General features: G+C 35.8%; 1 protein-coding gene across 1 annotated transcript in view; it reads right to left on the bottom strand.

Moving 5' to 3' along the window:
• Window positions 1-16,322, bottom strand: part of CWC27 (CWC27 spliceosome associated cyclophilin) — a 246,333-nt gene that overhangs the window by 204,509 nt on the left and 25,502 nt on the right. Inside the window, 3 exon segments of the mRNA NM_001243923.1 lie at window positions 1,672-1,829; window positions 4,764-4,797; window positions 5,750-5,829. Of these exon segments, the coding sequence (NP_001230852.1) occupies window positions 1,672-1,829; window positions 4,764-4,797; window positions 5,750-5,829 (272 nt within the window).

Genomic DNA, 16,322 nt, shown 5'->3' with positions numbered 1-16,322 from the left:
GAGATTTAAACTATAGTAAAGCTGATATAACTGACCAAAAGCACTAATGATTTTGGAAATACTTTCCCACGCAAAATTAGTGGTCATGAGACAATCATGGAAATTTCCAGATGAGAGAGAAAAACTGTATATTTTTCCTTTGAAATTCTGTACTTTCTCCCCTATCATGACTTTCATATTTTTCTTTTATTTCTCTTTGTAGGTAGGAGAGAGTGGATATGGGAGGGAAAGAGGAGGTGGCAAATATTGCAAATTTGGGGAAAGTGGGAAACAGTAATAAACAGATGTTTGGTGTTTTCGCCATTTACATAGGTAAAATTTGCCATCTAAGTTTTATTTAGCTCTTATAGAAAATTTAGCTTTACTAAATTTTAGTTATATTAATCATAGGCTACATAAGTATTTGGAATCATACTAAGGCCAACAAAACAGAGTGGGGTATGGGGCTCAAAAAGCACTTAAACATGACAAATATTTGATTCATCTACGGAAAATTCAAAATGTATTTTTTGTCCCATTAAAAATCTAATATTTTAAAAATTGCTTTTAAAAATCAGAAAATACATGTCTTGAATGAGAGAGAGAAAAAAGTATCCTTGATTATGTTCATGATTTGATTAAAAGAGCTAATGAGAAGCCCGTCAACTCCACGTATGTACAAGCATATACATGAGCACTAAAATCTTCAAGCAATAATGGTGCAAAGTTAATCTACTATGTTCAATTACTCAACAGTGATTAACTGAGCATCAGGTGAATGTTGCCAGAAAAAAGATATTTAAGGTAACTTCTAAGTGTCATTTCTGAATGTAAAAGGTTATACTAGGAGTGGAAATTTCTAGGAATTACTCTTATGGTTATATAAAGAAAAAAATTGAGGAAGCTAAGCAATGACAACATGGAAATAAATGATTTTTAAGTTTTTCTGTATGAGGATGAGCAACATAACAGAAAAAAAGAAAGTCGTTTATATGTGGTTATATCTATCTTATCCCCAAATGTAGGCCATTCAAAAGAAAGCAAATACCACTATTGTTTAAAGCAATATTATTTAAAATGTATACCCTAAAGTTCTAATAATAGAATGACAAAGGAGAGTTTTTCAATTAAGCTGAATTTCAGGAGAGTAAAATGTTGAGTAATAAACTTCAACAGCTCTTTATGATCAGACATTTGCTGCAATTTCTTTTATGACACCACTGAGATTAGCAGGTGTAGACAGTATAAATCAGACTTCAACAGATATATAAGAGCATTTTCAGGCCCACACATTTCTTAACTAGTTCTGACAAATTTTACTCACCTAAATCTGATGTCTCTTTTTTCTTCTATACGATTACTTTACAATTCTTGTTGGTTTTAAACAAATAAAACCTTCCACATCTAGCTAATATATTGCTTACCCAAAATATAAAAAAATTTAGAGGCTTTTAAAGAAGACATCAGAGAGAAATAAAGTAAAATTTGACTCATACAGCCTTGGCTGCAAATAAAACTGGTTTATTTTCTTTTAGGCCTCTGAGTGGGTTAATGTAGCACAACTGGTATATATAGCAAACACTATGAAAACAGTATGTTAGAAAGTAAGTTGAACAGAGGACTCAATCGTGATTTAAAATGAAACATAAAAAGACATAAGTTTTGAAACTGAGTACACAACACTTCACTCACCTGCGGCTAACTGATTTCTTTTCCACTTCACCCTCTTCGGAGGTCTTAACATTTGCACTTGTGTCCTTCTTTAACTTTTTTGCAATTCTTTCTCTCATCAGGCTCTTCTCATCACCATCAACGTGTCCATCATACTCTGCACTTTCATATTCTCCATCCTATAAAAATCAAAATGGAGTATTTGCCAGGCATTCCACTTTCTCCTTTCACTTCCAGAGAGCCATCTCAGACTCTCCTCATGGCATTCTAGGCAGGTTTTTTGGTTTGGTCTGTTCTGACCTAATAAGGGTTTGAAGAATCTGCTACAGGTGGGACTACCAGTTGAGGTTTGCTCTAGGCCAGCTACGTTAAGTACACCATAGCCCATACGGGTTGTTGCTCAATCCACACCCAGCCCCAGTGCACAGCAGATTGTGCCCCCTCTGGATCACCCAGGATATTGTGTCCATCTACAACCCTATTCCTTCCCAGTAGGAAACATGGTTTCTAGAAGCTGATGGCCAGCCTACTGACCTCACACAAGGATTAATGCAAGTAAAAGAAGTGGAGGTAAAGAAGCTCATATTTCTTCCTGTAATCTAAGCCATAGCAATCACTCCTCTTCTCAAAACCCTCCAATGGGTCTCCAACTCACCTAAGACCCTACACAACCTGTACCTCCCTGACATAATCTCCCACAACTCAAGGCCAGCAACACTAGCCAACTTTGTAGGTGCTGATCTCTCTAACCTGAAATGCTCTTATTTGAAGTATCTGCATTGCTAGCTTTCATCTCCTTCAGGCCTCTCCTCAAATGTTAGCCTCTCAGTGATTACTTCTCTTGACCAACGTAATACAATGGCAGAACCATCCACCCACCTCCAGTACTCTCTATTCCCCTTCTCTGTCCCCCCACTGAAACATTCATCACTCATCTGACGCAATACATATTTCAATTATTTATTTGATTACTGTCTCTCTCCCATAATTAAAGGAAGCACTCCATGTGAGCTAGAATTTTGGACTATTTTGCTTACTGCTGTATCTTCAAATTTCCAGAATAGCACCCAGCATTAACAGGGAGAGGAGTAGAGGCAGAAATGAAGAAAGAGGGAGGGAAAAGAATAGAGAAGAAGGAAGAAACCACCTGAGAATCTTTGTCTTGTGATTCGCCAACTAAGTGAGTCTTGATGAGGCAGGATTCTTAACTCGAGGTTTGTGGCCCCTAGTGCAGTGGTCCTTGAAGTCTAGTCCTCAGGCTATAAGGCAGGGATTGTTAAAAAATGTAAAATCCTAGCCCTTATATCAGTCTTATTGAACCAATTCTCTAGGGATAGAAATTTTGAGTGTTTTCAGTGAGACATGTAAGAAATTCTTTAGCCTTGAAACTTTATAACCACTGACTAGGTCTTCCATTCTTGGTCCTCAGGAGATCTAAAAAAAAATAAATTCCCTACAAATTCATAAAATTTTGTTTGCAAATGTAGTATATTTCCTGAGAAGAAGGTCCACAGTATTAGACATTGCAAAGGGTCCTGGGAGACAAAAGAGATTAAAGAGCATACACTATCCTTAGATGACCTCATCCCTGCCAAGACCATAAGAACATAATGATAATTTTACATTAGGCCTTGATCCTATCTACCAGACCCATGATGTTACACAGATGTCTCCAAGTTTTCTGAATCTTAAGATGCACAAAATCAAGCACACTACTTTTCTTTTTCTCCCCACCTTTCTCTTGTACCCATCTAACAAACTGCCCAAATCAGAAATCTTGTCATTGTCCTAGACCCCTCTTTCCCCTTTGCCTCACAGTATGGAATCAGTCACCTCTTAGACTTCTTTCAAGTCTCTCTCTCTCCCATCTCACAGCTGTGGTCTTCTATCAAGCTCTCCTCCTGCTATAGCTTCCTGATAGGTCTCCTTGACTCTAGCATATCTCTTCTAATTCATCCTCTGATATTGCCAACAATGATCTTCCTCAAATGCAAAGTTGATGACAGCACTTTTTTTTTTTTTTTTAAACTAATACTCTTCAACTGTTCTTCATTCCTTTTAGGATGAAATTCAAACTGCTCACCTTAGCCTATGAAGCTCTGTAAAATGTGGCTTCTCCTTACCTTTGCAACCTTGCTCAGCTCTCCCTCCTGTCACTACACTCCTCAGACTGGTCTGCGTTCAGCTTATGGAACATAACAAACTCTCTCCAACTTCAGCGCCTTTTGTTCATGTCGTTCCTTCCACCTTTAACTCTCTACCTCCCTGCTCTCTACAAACTTAAATTTTAGCTTTTACTTCCTAAACAGGGTATAATCTCTCCTTGTTCCCATGTGTTAGCATACACTATTCTCTGAGCTAGAGGAATCCCACCTTTCACTAGTTTCTTTTTTGATCTAGTCAACCTCTAATTCTCCTATAAGGCGCAACACAGCATCATTTCTTCGAGGAAGGTTTTCTTGACCAGGTTAAACATCATCCTTTCTATACATAATCACAGAGAACCCTCTCTTTCGACAGTGGTAATAGATGATGTTGTGTTCTTGCATGGACAGTTATATAATTCCTTCTGAATTATACAATGCGCAGATCAATGGGTTTTTTACATAAAGTGGCAAATGAAGGACTTGAAAAAGTTGATCTCATACATAAAAGACACTGCCTTCTGTTTTATCACCTTTAATAGCCAGTACAACTAGTGAAGAAAAGTCATTATAGTCTTGAAAGAGAATCTTCTGATATGTGTGTGTAAAGAAGGAAACTGTTATAAATTACTGATCAAGCATTTCCCATATATCATGTAGAATGCCCATGCATCAATAAACTTTTAACATAAGATAATAAAATCAATGACCTAAATTTTTGTATACAAAAAATGTTATGTGAGAGGGGAAAAAACAGGCTGGAAATTCACACATAAGATTCCAATTTTGTAGGGAAAATTCCAATATCAAAATAAATAATTTATTTTTGAATCTTTCATTATTTTCAAATTTTACATATGTAATTATTGGAGGTAATATATATAACCTTTTAAGGAAAAAATTTAATCTTTTGTAAAGATTTTGAATTTTCCATAAATTGTTCAATTATATATTCAAATTAATACTCACATCATCTGAATCTCCTGCTGCATCCCCTTTCTCACTACAAAAAAATAAGGAAAACAAGCCAATATTAGATTCAAAATGAAACAAAATTATTCAAATACCCAAAAAATTTAGAATATTTTGTTGGGATTAATAGTTCAAAAACAATTCAACACAGGAATTTCAGAATGGCATTGTGGAACAAATGGAAACATCATTGTAAAGGAAGTTGTTTTTATAAATAGAAAAAAAGGTACGTCCCACAGCACTTACATGAATTCATTAGAATTTTTTTTAAAAAAAAGCAAACATTCAATAGTGCTATTTTTATGAACAAAGGGCTGCAGAAAAAAATTTCTTCAACTGGCTTGATGTATTCTGGCTGAAGAAAACAAATCCTTCAAGTACAAGGATATTAAGATTCTTAATATAGAATTTTTGAAAATGAGCTGAACTCAGTACAATAGTATTTTAGCCCCCCCCAGACATTGGCCCAGTACAACATGTGCAGTTATATTTAATGTAAGACATCTCCCTTTCTCAAATAGAAGCAATAAAAATAGTAAAACAATTTTCTGATAATTCCTGAAATACATAAGTAATAATATTCAGTGAATTGGCCCAAAATGTGGCAACTTCTTCACAAAACCCTTCAAATCTGATTTGCATACTCAAAACTCTGAGACAAAAATGACTGAGAAAAAAGTTAGCAAAGCAACTTTGAATTAGACATTAAACTGTTAAAGTAGACAGTTTCCTGGTATTCAAACTATCCCAAGATTTAAGTTTAACAATTTTAAATTTAGTTCAACAGAAGGAGACAGAAAGAAAAGTGAAAGGGATAAGTGGTTCTCTCCATTATGTTAGAAGCTCTACTATCTAAATACTTCAGTTTTTTGGTTGGGTTGACAAAATTTGATTTAAGACAACCTCTGTTTACTCACAGAGGAAGCAAGAAAATTATCTGAGCCAGAAAGTATGGCAAAGGATCACACTAGCACCATACTAACCTTTCAACAGCTGGAACAGAGCTGAGATGTGGATCATCCTTAAGCAAGTCATGACTACTTTTGCTTTTTCCCTTCATGCTCTAGAAAGGAATGTATAATCATGAGTGGGGAAAAAAACAGTCTTTCTAAGGACAAATGAACAAATTTACATAAAATCTAGTATTCATATAATGCGGTTAGCAAAAGACACATGTTCGTGAAAATTTGAGTATAAACAAAAGCTTTGTAAATAACAATCTTATTCTCCTATTGACTAAAATATTATTTAAAAAACAGCTTTTCTTTCAAAAAATGACATATCTCTTTTTTTGGTTTGCCAGGCCCATCGCATGCAGAAATTCCTGGGCCAAGGATTGAATCCATGTCACAGTCAGAAACCCAATCCACAGCAGCGACAACACTGGATCCTTAACCACTAGGCCACCAGAGAACTCCAAAAGTGATATATCCTCAAAAATAAGATATATTGATTACTATTTCCAAACACTAAAACATCATGATTTACTATTATTTTTTAAAAACATTAAAACTTAGAAGACAAATCACAAGAGTAATTTGAAAGAAACACATACTATGTTATCCTTCAAATATACTGTCTATACTGCACAGAATCATTTTAAAAATGTACCCAAAATGTACCCAAACAAAAGATGAGAACATCTACAAGGTACTATTTAACATATATAGAAGACCTTTTCATGTATTACACCATTCAGCAATGACCAAATATTAAATGCTCTAATCTCAAAGTTCATATTCTCAATAAATTTACATTTGAGGAGGAAAACAAGATATAGGAAGATATAAGAAGTAGAAATATTTAAAAAAAACTATGACTGCTGTTATTCTAATTTATTAAAGATATACTTATGTTAGGCACTGTGCTACAATATAGTAGTCCTACATCTCAATTCCTCCCCTCTGAAAGTAAAAGCATCTAAGGTGGGTATTAGCCCCCATTTTATAGATGGAAAATAAAGACTTAGAGATTATGTAATTTACTAAAAGTCCCAAAGCTGGTGGTAAAGGATGCAGAATTTAAGTTCGGTCTGTCTCACAATGATATAATAAACCCATTTTTCTTTTCCCAGAAGCCCCTATGGACCCAGGACAACTGGCCTGGTTTCAGAACTGCAGACTATCCTACAGACCTACTCACCACCAGGTGCAAAAACTTCAAATATGTACCTTGTATCTTGAGGTGGGAAGCTGCTTGTCATCCTCACCCCTTGACTAATCATTTAAGAATGAACAGGGAGTTCCCACAATGGCTCAGCGGAAACAAATCTGACCAGCATCCATGAGGATGTGGGTTTGATCCCTGGCCTTGCTCAGTGGGTTAAGGATCCAGCATTGCTGTGAGCTGTGATGTAGATATTGCAGATGTGACTCGGATCTGGCGTTGCCGTGGTTGTGGTGTAGGCTGGCAGCTACAGCTCCAACATGAACCCAAGTCTGGGAACCTCCATATGCCACAAGTGTGGCCCTAAGAAGACCAAAAAAAGAAAAGTAGGAAGTTAGAGTTGACAAGAAGAAAGGATAATTCCTATTTATTTTGAAGGAAAAATTTACTTTGAAAAATTCATTACAAGATGTGTTAAATAAAATTTTAAAATATCAGATACAATGAGTGAAAATACCTCTTTCCCTCTACCCCCATTCTTTACTATTTAACAATTTTGAGAACAGGCTTCTAAATTTGATAGGCTTTACTGTGAGGCAGATGTATACTTTCTGAAATTTATTTCCATGATGAAAATAATAGATTTTAAAATTTATGTATTAACGTGGGGGTTCTCCCCATTTTAAAGACGTGATCAGTTTAAACATGTTTATAGTTTAGTTTTACAAGGCAAAATAAAAACTTTTCCCAAACAGTTAATCTAAAGATGTATTTATCTATAATTTTAAAAAGTCATAGAATCTGAGAGTTCCTGCTGTGGCACAGTGGGTTGAGAATCCCAGTGTAACAGCTCAGGTCACTGTAGAGGTGTGGGTTCAATCCCTGGCCCAGCACAGTGGATCAAAGGATCCAGTGTTGCTGTACCTGCAGCATATGCTGTATCTGTGGCTTGGAAACAGTCTTTGGCCCGGGAATTCCTTATGCCATGGCTGTAGCCATTAAAAAAAAAAAAAAAAAAAAGTCACAGAATCTGAATTATGCAATTAATACATATTTCTATTTCCATTACCTTACATAAACCCAGGAATGATTTTTTAAAAAAAGGCAAAAACCAACAAATTACTTGATAATATGCTTATCCAACAAGGAAAACTGAAAACAAAAACGAAAAACAGCTCAAAAACCAGAAAATGGTATAGTAGAAAGAACACAGGAAAAGAAGAAAGATGACAGTTGGACCAAAAGAGTTTCAGAATCTAATATTCAATAATTCTATGAGTTTTAGTCCAAAACTTGTAGCATTTGGGAAAAGCAGCCTTGCTTACTTCACACAAGAGAATTAAATGAGATACTTGTGCAAAAGTGTACTAGTGAATACAAAAGACCTCAAGTAGAACAAAAATTGAACATCTTTCATTTATGCTTTCCTTCCCTAAAATTACTTCCTCCTGTGTGTCTAGCCATCAATGTTATTTTCATTTACTCTAAAAAGTATTTCCTTATTAATTCTCCCCATGCAGCTCCCTCATAGAGTCACAATCACAGACATAACAGCCAGAGTTGGCCTCAGACCTTCTAGTCTGGCCTCTTAGGTAACATTAGAAAATGAGAGTTATATTAATAAAGAGCAAAAGTAAGATTAGAATTCAGGTCTCTAGGTTCTTGGTCCATTAATAAGCTATACTATTTCATTTACTTATAAATGTTACTTTATAACTGTTAGCTTAATTATTAAAAAATGGCTTCTTGTTTATGTCCCAAAACTTAAGTCAGCTTAAAGGGAAAAGAGGAAATGTAAAATGACTTAACAAAAGGAAGAAAGTGATAATCTGAGTAATTATTACCCTTTCAAACTTTAACTTTTAGAATTAAATTAGCATAGAAGTATATAACCAAATACAATTTTTTAGATGTCTCTTCCCACTATAGTAGACTTTGAATCTTGCAGACAGAGAAAACAAATTGTGGAAGAGCTGAAGAAATTTGGAGACAGCCTCAAAATGGGTAAAAATGAATTCAGATATTTCTCTTTCATGCCTATGCTTTCTGAATGATCTGTTTTAAGGTTCTTATTTATATCATCTGGTAACAATAATTTCAGAGGAACAAACACTTAATATACTTTAAAATGATTTTTGAAGAAATTACCTAAAAGCAGCTGTCTGATTAAAGGATTTAGGGGCTGAACAAAATACTAAACATATTTAGTGTATACAATGTAGGACACTCCATAGTTCGTTAAAAACTGTAAGCAAATCTGACAATGAACAACAAAGAGGATATGGAAAATTTATGTCATTATCTGGCACCTCATACCCAAGAATACAGAGGCAATGAAATGGTGGGAATTAAATAGAATACAAATAGAAGCAAGTAAGCAAGAGACATAGTGATACAGAGGAACTGGTCAAGAAGCTGGAAGGTCTGGGTCTCAACCTCTAACTAGATCTGTGTGATTGTTAATTTTATGCCATGGTACCCAGTTATTTGGTCGAACACCAATCTAGATGTTGCTATGAAACTATTTTTTAGATATGATTACACTTAAATTAGTAGACTTAAACTTAAATCAGAAGCCAGTTTGGCTTCAGTACAGCAACACAAAAATTATGCCTGACTTTCCAGGCTGTAGATTTTGGACTAAAGGTTGTAACATTAACTCCTCCTTGAGTCTGCAGCTTGCTGGCCTACTCTACAGATTTTAGACTTGCCAGCCCTCACAAACACATAAACCAAATTGTAAAACTCAATCTATCAATCTCAGTCTCTATTTCTCTGATGAATTCTGTGACCTTTAGTGTAGAACCAGAAAACTTAATATTTGGGGAGAAAAATAGATTTTACCGGCCACTTCATCTAGTTTCCCACACAATGTAGGAACTAGTCAACCAGTGTCACCACACTTGAAAGAAACTTAATAAACTCACAGACAATGAAAATCACCTTTTTAAATGGCTTCTATTATTGGACAATTCTCTAACTAGAGAAAAAAAAAATCTATGTGTAATTTTTAACCATCCAACCAATCCTACCTCTACCTTCTAGAATTAAAAATGAACTACAAATAATTCCTGTTATTAGGTACACACCATAGAGTTTAGATACAAATAGATTTGATAGACAGGGTAGCAGCCCCTACAGCCCATACAGATATCCATGTCCTAATCCTCAAAACCTGTGAGTATGTTACTTTTCCTGGCAAAAGGGACTTTGTAGATAAATTAGGAATTCTGAGATGAGGTCACCCTGGATTACTGAAATGGGTCCAATGTAACCAAAAGAGTCCTTACAAGAAAGAGGGAGGCAGGAGAGTCAGGTACAGAATGAGGAAGAAAAGAAGAAACCCAACCTGCTACTGCTGGCTTTGAAGATGGAGGGAGGAACCATAAGCAGTTTCTAAAAACTGGAAAAGTTGAGTTCCTGTTGTGGCTCAGCGATTAACGAACCTGACTAGCATCCATGAGGATGCAGGTTCAATCCCTGGCCTCGATCTGTGGGTTAAGGATTCGGCATTGCTATGAGCTGTGGAGTGGGTCGCAGATGCAGCTCAGATCCCACATTGCTGTGCCTGTGGCACAGGGCAGCGCTACAGCTCCAATTTGACCCCTAGCCTGGGAACCTCCATATGCCATGGGTGCAATCCTAAAAACACAAAAAGACAAAATAAAATAGAATAGAATAGAACAAAATAAAATAAAAACTGGAAAAGGTAAGGGAACAGATTCTTTCCAGAGCGTCTAGAAGGCCCCTTCAAGCCACTAAATTTATGGCAATTTGCTATAGAAGAAATATGAAACTAATACAAATATATTAATATTTTTAAAAAATTAGTTAAACATAAAAACTAATATAATTTAATGGGGCAAAAACATTTTATAAAATATACTGTTTAACACTTCCTTTGGACAAATAACCTTTGGACAAATGGCCTAGCAGCACTCTCCATACCACGCCCAACCACCTCTCAAATTCTGAGGAAACTTTAATTTCATAAGATAAATGAGAACACAAACATTCTTATTTTATTCTCAAAAGTGATGTATTTGTCTACTGATATATCTTATTCCGGGTAAGATAAAAAGCTTTTTTATAATTTTGGATTAGAGTTTAAAATCTTAACATACCTTGTAGAAAGAGAAATATCGTGTATCAGTGTGAATGTAGCATAATTTAATTACTATTTTCAAATTTAGCTATTGAGATAGGTTTATACTGGATCTACCATTTAACTTGCCTCTCAAGAAAACTACTTGTCTGATTGTAAGCTTTTACTTGAAAAATACTTTCTGACATATATATTTAATTTACGCACAGAGATTCAGGAGTAAACTTTAAACCAATAGAGACCTTTGACTGAAACCATTATTTAAGAAAGCAAAATGAAGGTAAGGATCTTCCAGACAAAAACCTTTCAAGTATTTGAAGCTTAGGTTCACATTTTCACTTAGTTTTTACCTCTCTAATGTTCCTGGCATCATCCCCATCTTTCTCACATCCCTCCCTTTCTCTGGATACATTTAGTTTGTCAGTATCCTTCTTAAATGAGTTCAGACTGAACAAAATGCTGCAAATGTGATCCCTCCCAAATGCAAAGAATGTTAAATTCCTTACTTCAGAGATTTTACTCTTAATAATTCAACTGAGGCTTATGGGCTATTAAGTCTTATACCTATTCAGCTGATTTCATTAAAGTACAATACATGTACCCTATTACATTTCAGTTTACTAGTTCAAAATAATCAGGTACAGGCTGACAACAAAGCTGACAACAAAGCACTCTTTGGGCAGAAGTACTCAATCAGCTATAAATCCATCTGACTGCACTATCTCTCAGATCACATTTCCTCATGTTGTCCACAAATGTATCATGAAAGACTCTGACAATGTACTTTCCCAAATTCAAGATACGTTATTACGGCATCCTCCTATCATGCAATCCTATCAAAAAGGAAATGAAGTCAGTCTGGCAAGTCACTTAACCAGAGTCTCAGTTTCCTCATCTATAAAGAAAGGAAGTTGGACTAGATCCCTTTGAGCTATAAAATTCTATTTTTCTAAAAGAGATTTTATCAGGTAGTAGAAAGATACTGAAATAAATAATGAAGGAAAGCTAACCCATGAGAGAGAGGCACCTTGTCATGAATAACGAGCAGGGTAAAGCAGTATCCATAATCCCACACTGATAATCCATAAACCAGAGGGGACCCTATCTTATTTCTCCCTCCTCATAAAGGAAAGCCTCAATTTAGACTTTACCAATTTATTAACTTGTGATGTGAGGTTCTGGAATAAAGCTTAAAACTGTGGAGTCACTGAAAAAAGAAACTTGATAAGCAAATGAATAATGAAACAATTATTTTCAAGCCCTCTAGAAATATTTAATTTCATGCACCCACTGAAACTGCAAATTGTTTAGTCATTGTAAAAGACACTGACTTGACTTTGGCTCTAGTTATTTACATTTAAAAACAGCAAAATTAAATTTTAAACTAAATTTTCCAATATTCAGGCTGGGCTTCTCTTTTCTTATCAAAGTTTCATTTTACCCAAATGGTAAAATGTATTTGAAGGGTGCTCATAGTCTGAAGAACAGCACAAAAGCAAAATAAAGAAACTACACTTCCATTTCTGTTCTCTCTAGAATCTATCTCATTTCCTCCAAAGAAATTTCCTTTTCTTTAAACTAATAAATTTCAACATATTTTTTGTTGTTGCTCTCTTTCCTCCAGCAAAACTTACCCATGACTCCATTACAGAAACACACAAAAAGCTAATTTTTTTTTTTCTTTTGGTCTTTTTAGGGCTGCACCCGAGGCATATGGAGGTTCCCAGGCTAGGAGTCAAACAGGAGCTGTAGCCGCTGGCCTACACCACAGCCACAGCAATACCAGATCCAAGCCGCATCTATGACCTATACCACACCTCATGGCCATGCCATATCCTTAACCCACTGAGCGAGGCCAGGGATCAATCCTGTGTCCTCACAGATGCTAGTTACATTTGCTTCCACTCAACCATGAGGGGAACTCCCTCCAAACAGCTAAATTCCTGAGGCCAAAGATTTTGCATGATGTTTTAAGACCCACTCACAAATGGAGAATAGGTTGTTGGTGGGTCGGGATATCCCAGTGTAGACCCATGCTCTCCAAGCTGCTCAAGCACCTATTCAGGACCCGGTGGGAGTGCTCAGGAAGGGCACTGAGCCAGCTGTGCTGAGCTTACAGCTTCCTACCTCAGAAAGCTCAGCTGCGGGTGAAGTTTTTCACCAGCTGTCTAGATTACTTGTGCATGAGAGCAGCAGCTTCAGCAATGATGATCATGATCATATTAAGGACTGATATTCTTTAGCTCTCTGAGAATAAAATACAACTTATAACATAGAAAATATTATTTCAAGATATGTGACTTTAAAAATGATTTTTCAAGATTGCACGAGGGATCAAAGTAAGGACAATCTGTATCCTTATTTCGCAACTCTTAATAGTACATATTATTTCCATGTGTAACTGTAGAGTTAAACAGAGGCTCAGAGAGACTAAGTTATCCAAAGTCACAGACTTTCTGTAGGAAGTGAAGTACCAATATGAGTTTGTATAATCCCAAATCCATGCTATTTCTGCTTAACACACTGCCACTCAAAGATGACACAAAATTTACCATCAAGAAGTGCACAGCTTAGGACCCTTCAAAATTAGTAAGGCAGAAAGAAAAGGGTATAATGTTTGAATAGTATACAGTGAGAACACAGTAATAAATCAAAAAGAATGTTGTGTAATAAATCAAAAAGAATGTTTTTAAAAGAGAAATATAAGTATCACAAGAAAGGAAAAAGTTATATCACGGGAAAAAAATTAAGAAAAACTAGAAAAAGGAGTTCCCACCATGGCTCAGAGATTAACGAAGTCGACTAATATCCATGAGGACGTGGGTTCAATCCCTGGCCTTGCTCAGTGGGTTAAGGATCTGGCATTGCCATGAGCTATGGTGTAGGTCATACACACAGCTCTAATCTGGTATTGCTGTGGTGTAGGCTGGCAGCTGCAGCTCTGATTCAACACCTAGCCTGGAAAGTTCCATATGCCACAGTGCAGCACCACCCCCCCACGGAAAAAAGAAAAAAAAAACTAGAAAAGAATATTTTTGTTGAAAATAAATATGATTTTGACATTCAGAAGTGAAATAAGACTCTTTAGGCAGGTAAAAGAACATGCACAAAGACACACAAAAAGGAAAATATAAAGCACATATGGAGAACAACAAACAGTTCTGCTAACACAGTGTTCCCTACATTTCCCAGAGAAGATTTCCAGTGAATTCATTAAAAGTACAGATTTCCAGGTTTATCCCTTGGAGATTCGGATTCAGTTAGTCTGAGATGCGGTTTAGGAATGTAATTTTTATAAAAAGTACTACATGTGATTTTTTTTTTTATTAGTATCAAAGTTTAAGAAGCACTAGATTAAAGGACAGAGTTGGTAAAGGGCAGTCATGAAAGCAGAAGCTTGAAATAATAGGTCAAGGAACTTGGCCTTATTTCTGTAGTCAACAGAGAGCAACTATAACATCTTAATCAGGCTTCAGGAAGGCTATTCTGATAGTAACGAGTGGAAACGAAAAAAGAGAAGGGAGATGGGAGACCAGTCTGTAGACTAGGGCAGCAGCCCAGGCTAGAGATAATGAAGGCTAGAAAAAGCATAGTAGCAAAATAAATTAAAAGGAAAACATAGATTTAAGATATATTATGGATGAAAAATTGGTAGAACAGTACAACTGGCTGTGCAAAGGGAAAAATAAGAAAAAAGAACCAATTCTTTGGGGGATACTGATAGTGGTGAAATTAGAAAGAGAAGTCACAGAACAGGGAGAAGTTTGGAAAAAAGATAATGAATTAAGCCTTGGCTTGGGTAACTAGTGAGATACTCAAATACAGAGAAATCCAGTAGCTGGAGAAGAGTAAATCAGCCTCGAGATATAGACTTGAGAGTCAGAAACAAACATTTGATAATTTTATCACACAACACCCTCAATTAAAAAGTCAGGCAAGAGAAATGTGATGACACAATACTAGGGTTATACTGCATATCTGATAACAGACTGTGGATTGCAATTACCTTGGCAAAGAGGAAAGAATTTACTTGGTCTTTACTACTGTTTCAAGTGTTTCACAGGTTTAAAAGCAAACATAAAGAGCAAGCTAGAACTATCTATGGTGGTATCTTTTACAGTTCAACCATGTAGGAAACACAGATTGCTTTTGGAATATCAAGTTCATCATACTGAGAAGCTAAACATATCATTTTTTTCTTCTTTCGTTTTTGCATTTGTGTAAAAGTAAGTAGCAAGAGGAAGATATGTTTTAAACATTTAAGACATGCTATTGTTCTGTTACCATCAGCAAAATTTAAACTAATTTCCTAATAGAGTCAATATCAAAGTAATTGTGAAAAAAACTTATTTTAGGCCATAAATGTAATTCAATAAAAAGACTGACAGAAAAAGTCCTTTTGCCTATCCTTGCTCTCAAAGGTGCTCAACCTAGTACTATCCAGGACCCTACGGAGTTAGGGAAGGGCAGTGGGCCAAGTGCATTGAGCTGCCCCAAACCAAAAAGCTGTGCTATCAATGAAGTTTCTTGCCAGCCTTTTAGATGGCATAGGCTTGAAGGAGGCAGCTTCTGTATTATTCAAAAACCACAAGAGACAGTTTAATAGCTAGGGGAACCTAAGGACAAAATTCTGATTCTATGACCTTCTAATTACATGGTCTCCAACAAGCAACTTAACATCTCGCTAATGATTTCATCATTTATAAAATAGGAATAATAACATCCATATCACAAGGTTGTTTTAAAGATTACATAAAATAAATACCTAGCACATGTAGCAGATAAGAAAATAAATCATTAGAATGTAGTATAATAAGTGTTTAGGTGGCCAAATATAAACTATCACAGAAAGAAGTTAAGCTTTAGCCTGGGTGGAAGCTAGGTAGTGGAAGGAGGCAGAGGCAGTAAGGAGTTAATAATGGAGCTAAATCTTAAAAGGAAAAACAGATGCAACTAGAGATTATCATACTAAGTGAAGTCAGTCAGAAAGAGAAGGACAAATACCAAATGACATCACTTAAATGTGGAATCTAAAATAGGGCACAAATTAACCTAACTACTAAACAGAAACAGACTCACAGACATAGAGAACAGACTTGTTGCCAAGGGGGAGGGAGGAGGAAGTGGGATGGACTGGGAGTTTGGGGTTAGTAGATGAAAACTATTACATTTAGAATGGCTAAATAACAAGGTCCTACTGTATGGCACAGGGAACTATATCCAATCTCCTAGGAGAGACCGAGGTGGAAAATAATATAGAAAAGAAAGAATGCATATATATGCATCACTGATTCACTTTGCTGTATAGCAGAAATTGGCACAACACTGTAAGTCAATTATATTTT

The sequence above is a fragment of the Sus scrofa genome, chromosome 16 (genome assembly GCF_054392235.1).
Source record: "Sus scrofa isolate SSC_HxYL_T2T_F1_AM1 chromosome 16, Sscrofa_HxYL_maternal_Yorkshire_Landrace_v2.0, whole genome shotgun sequence".
NCBI lineage: Eukaryota > Metazoa > Chordata > Mammalia > Artiodactyla > Suidae > Sus > Sus scrofa.
This window is presented reverse-complemented; position numbering and strand designations above follow the sequence as displayed.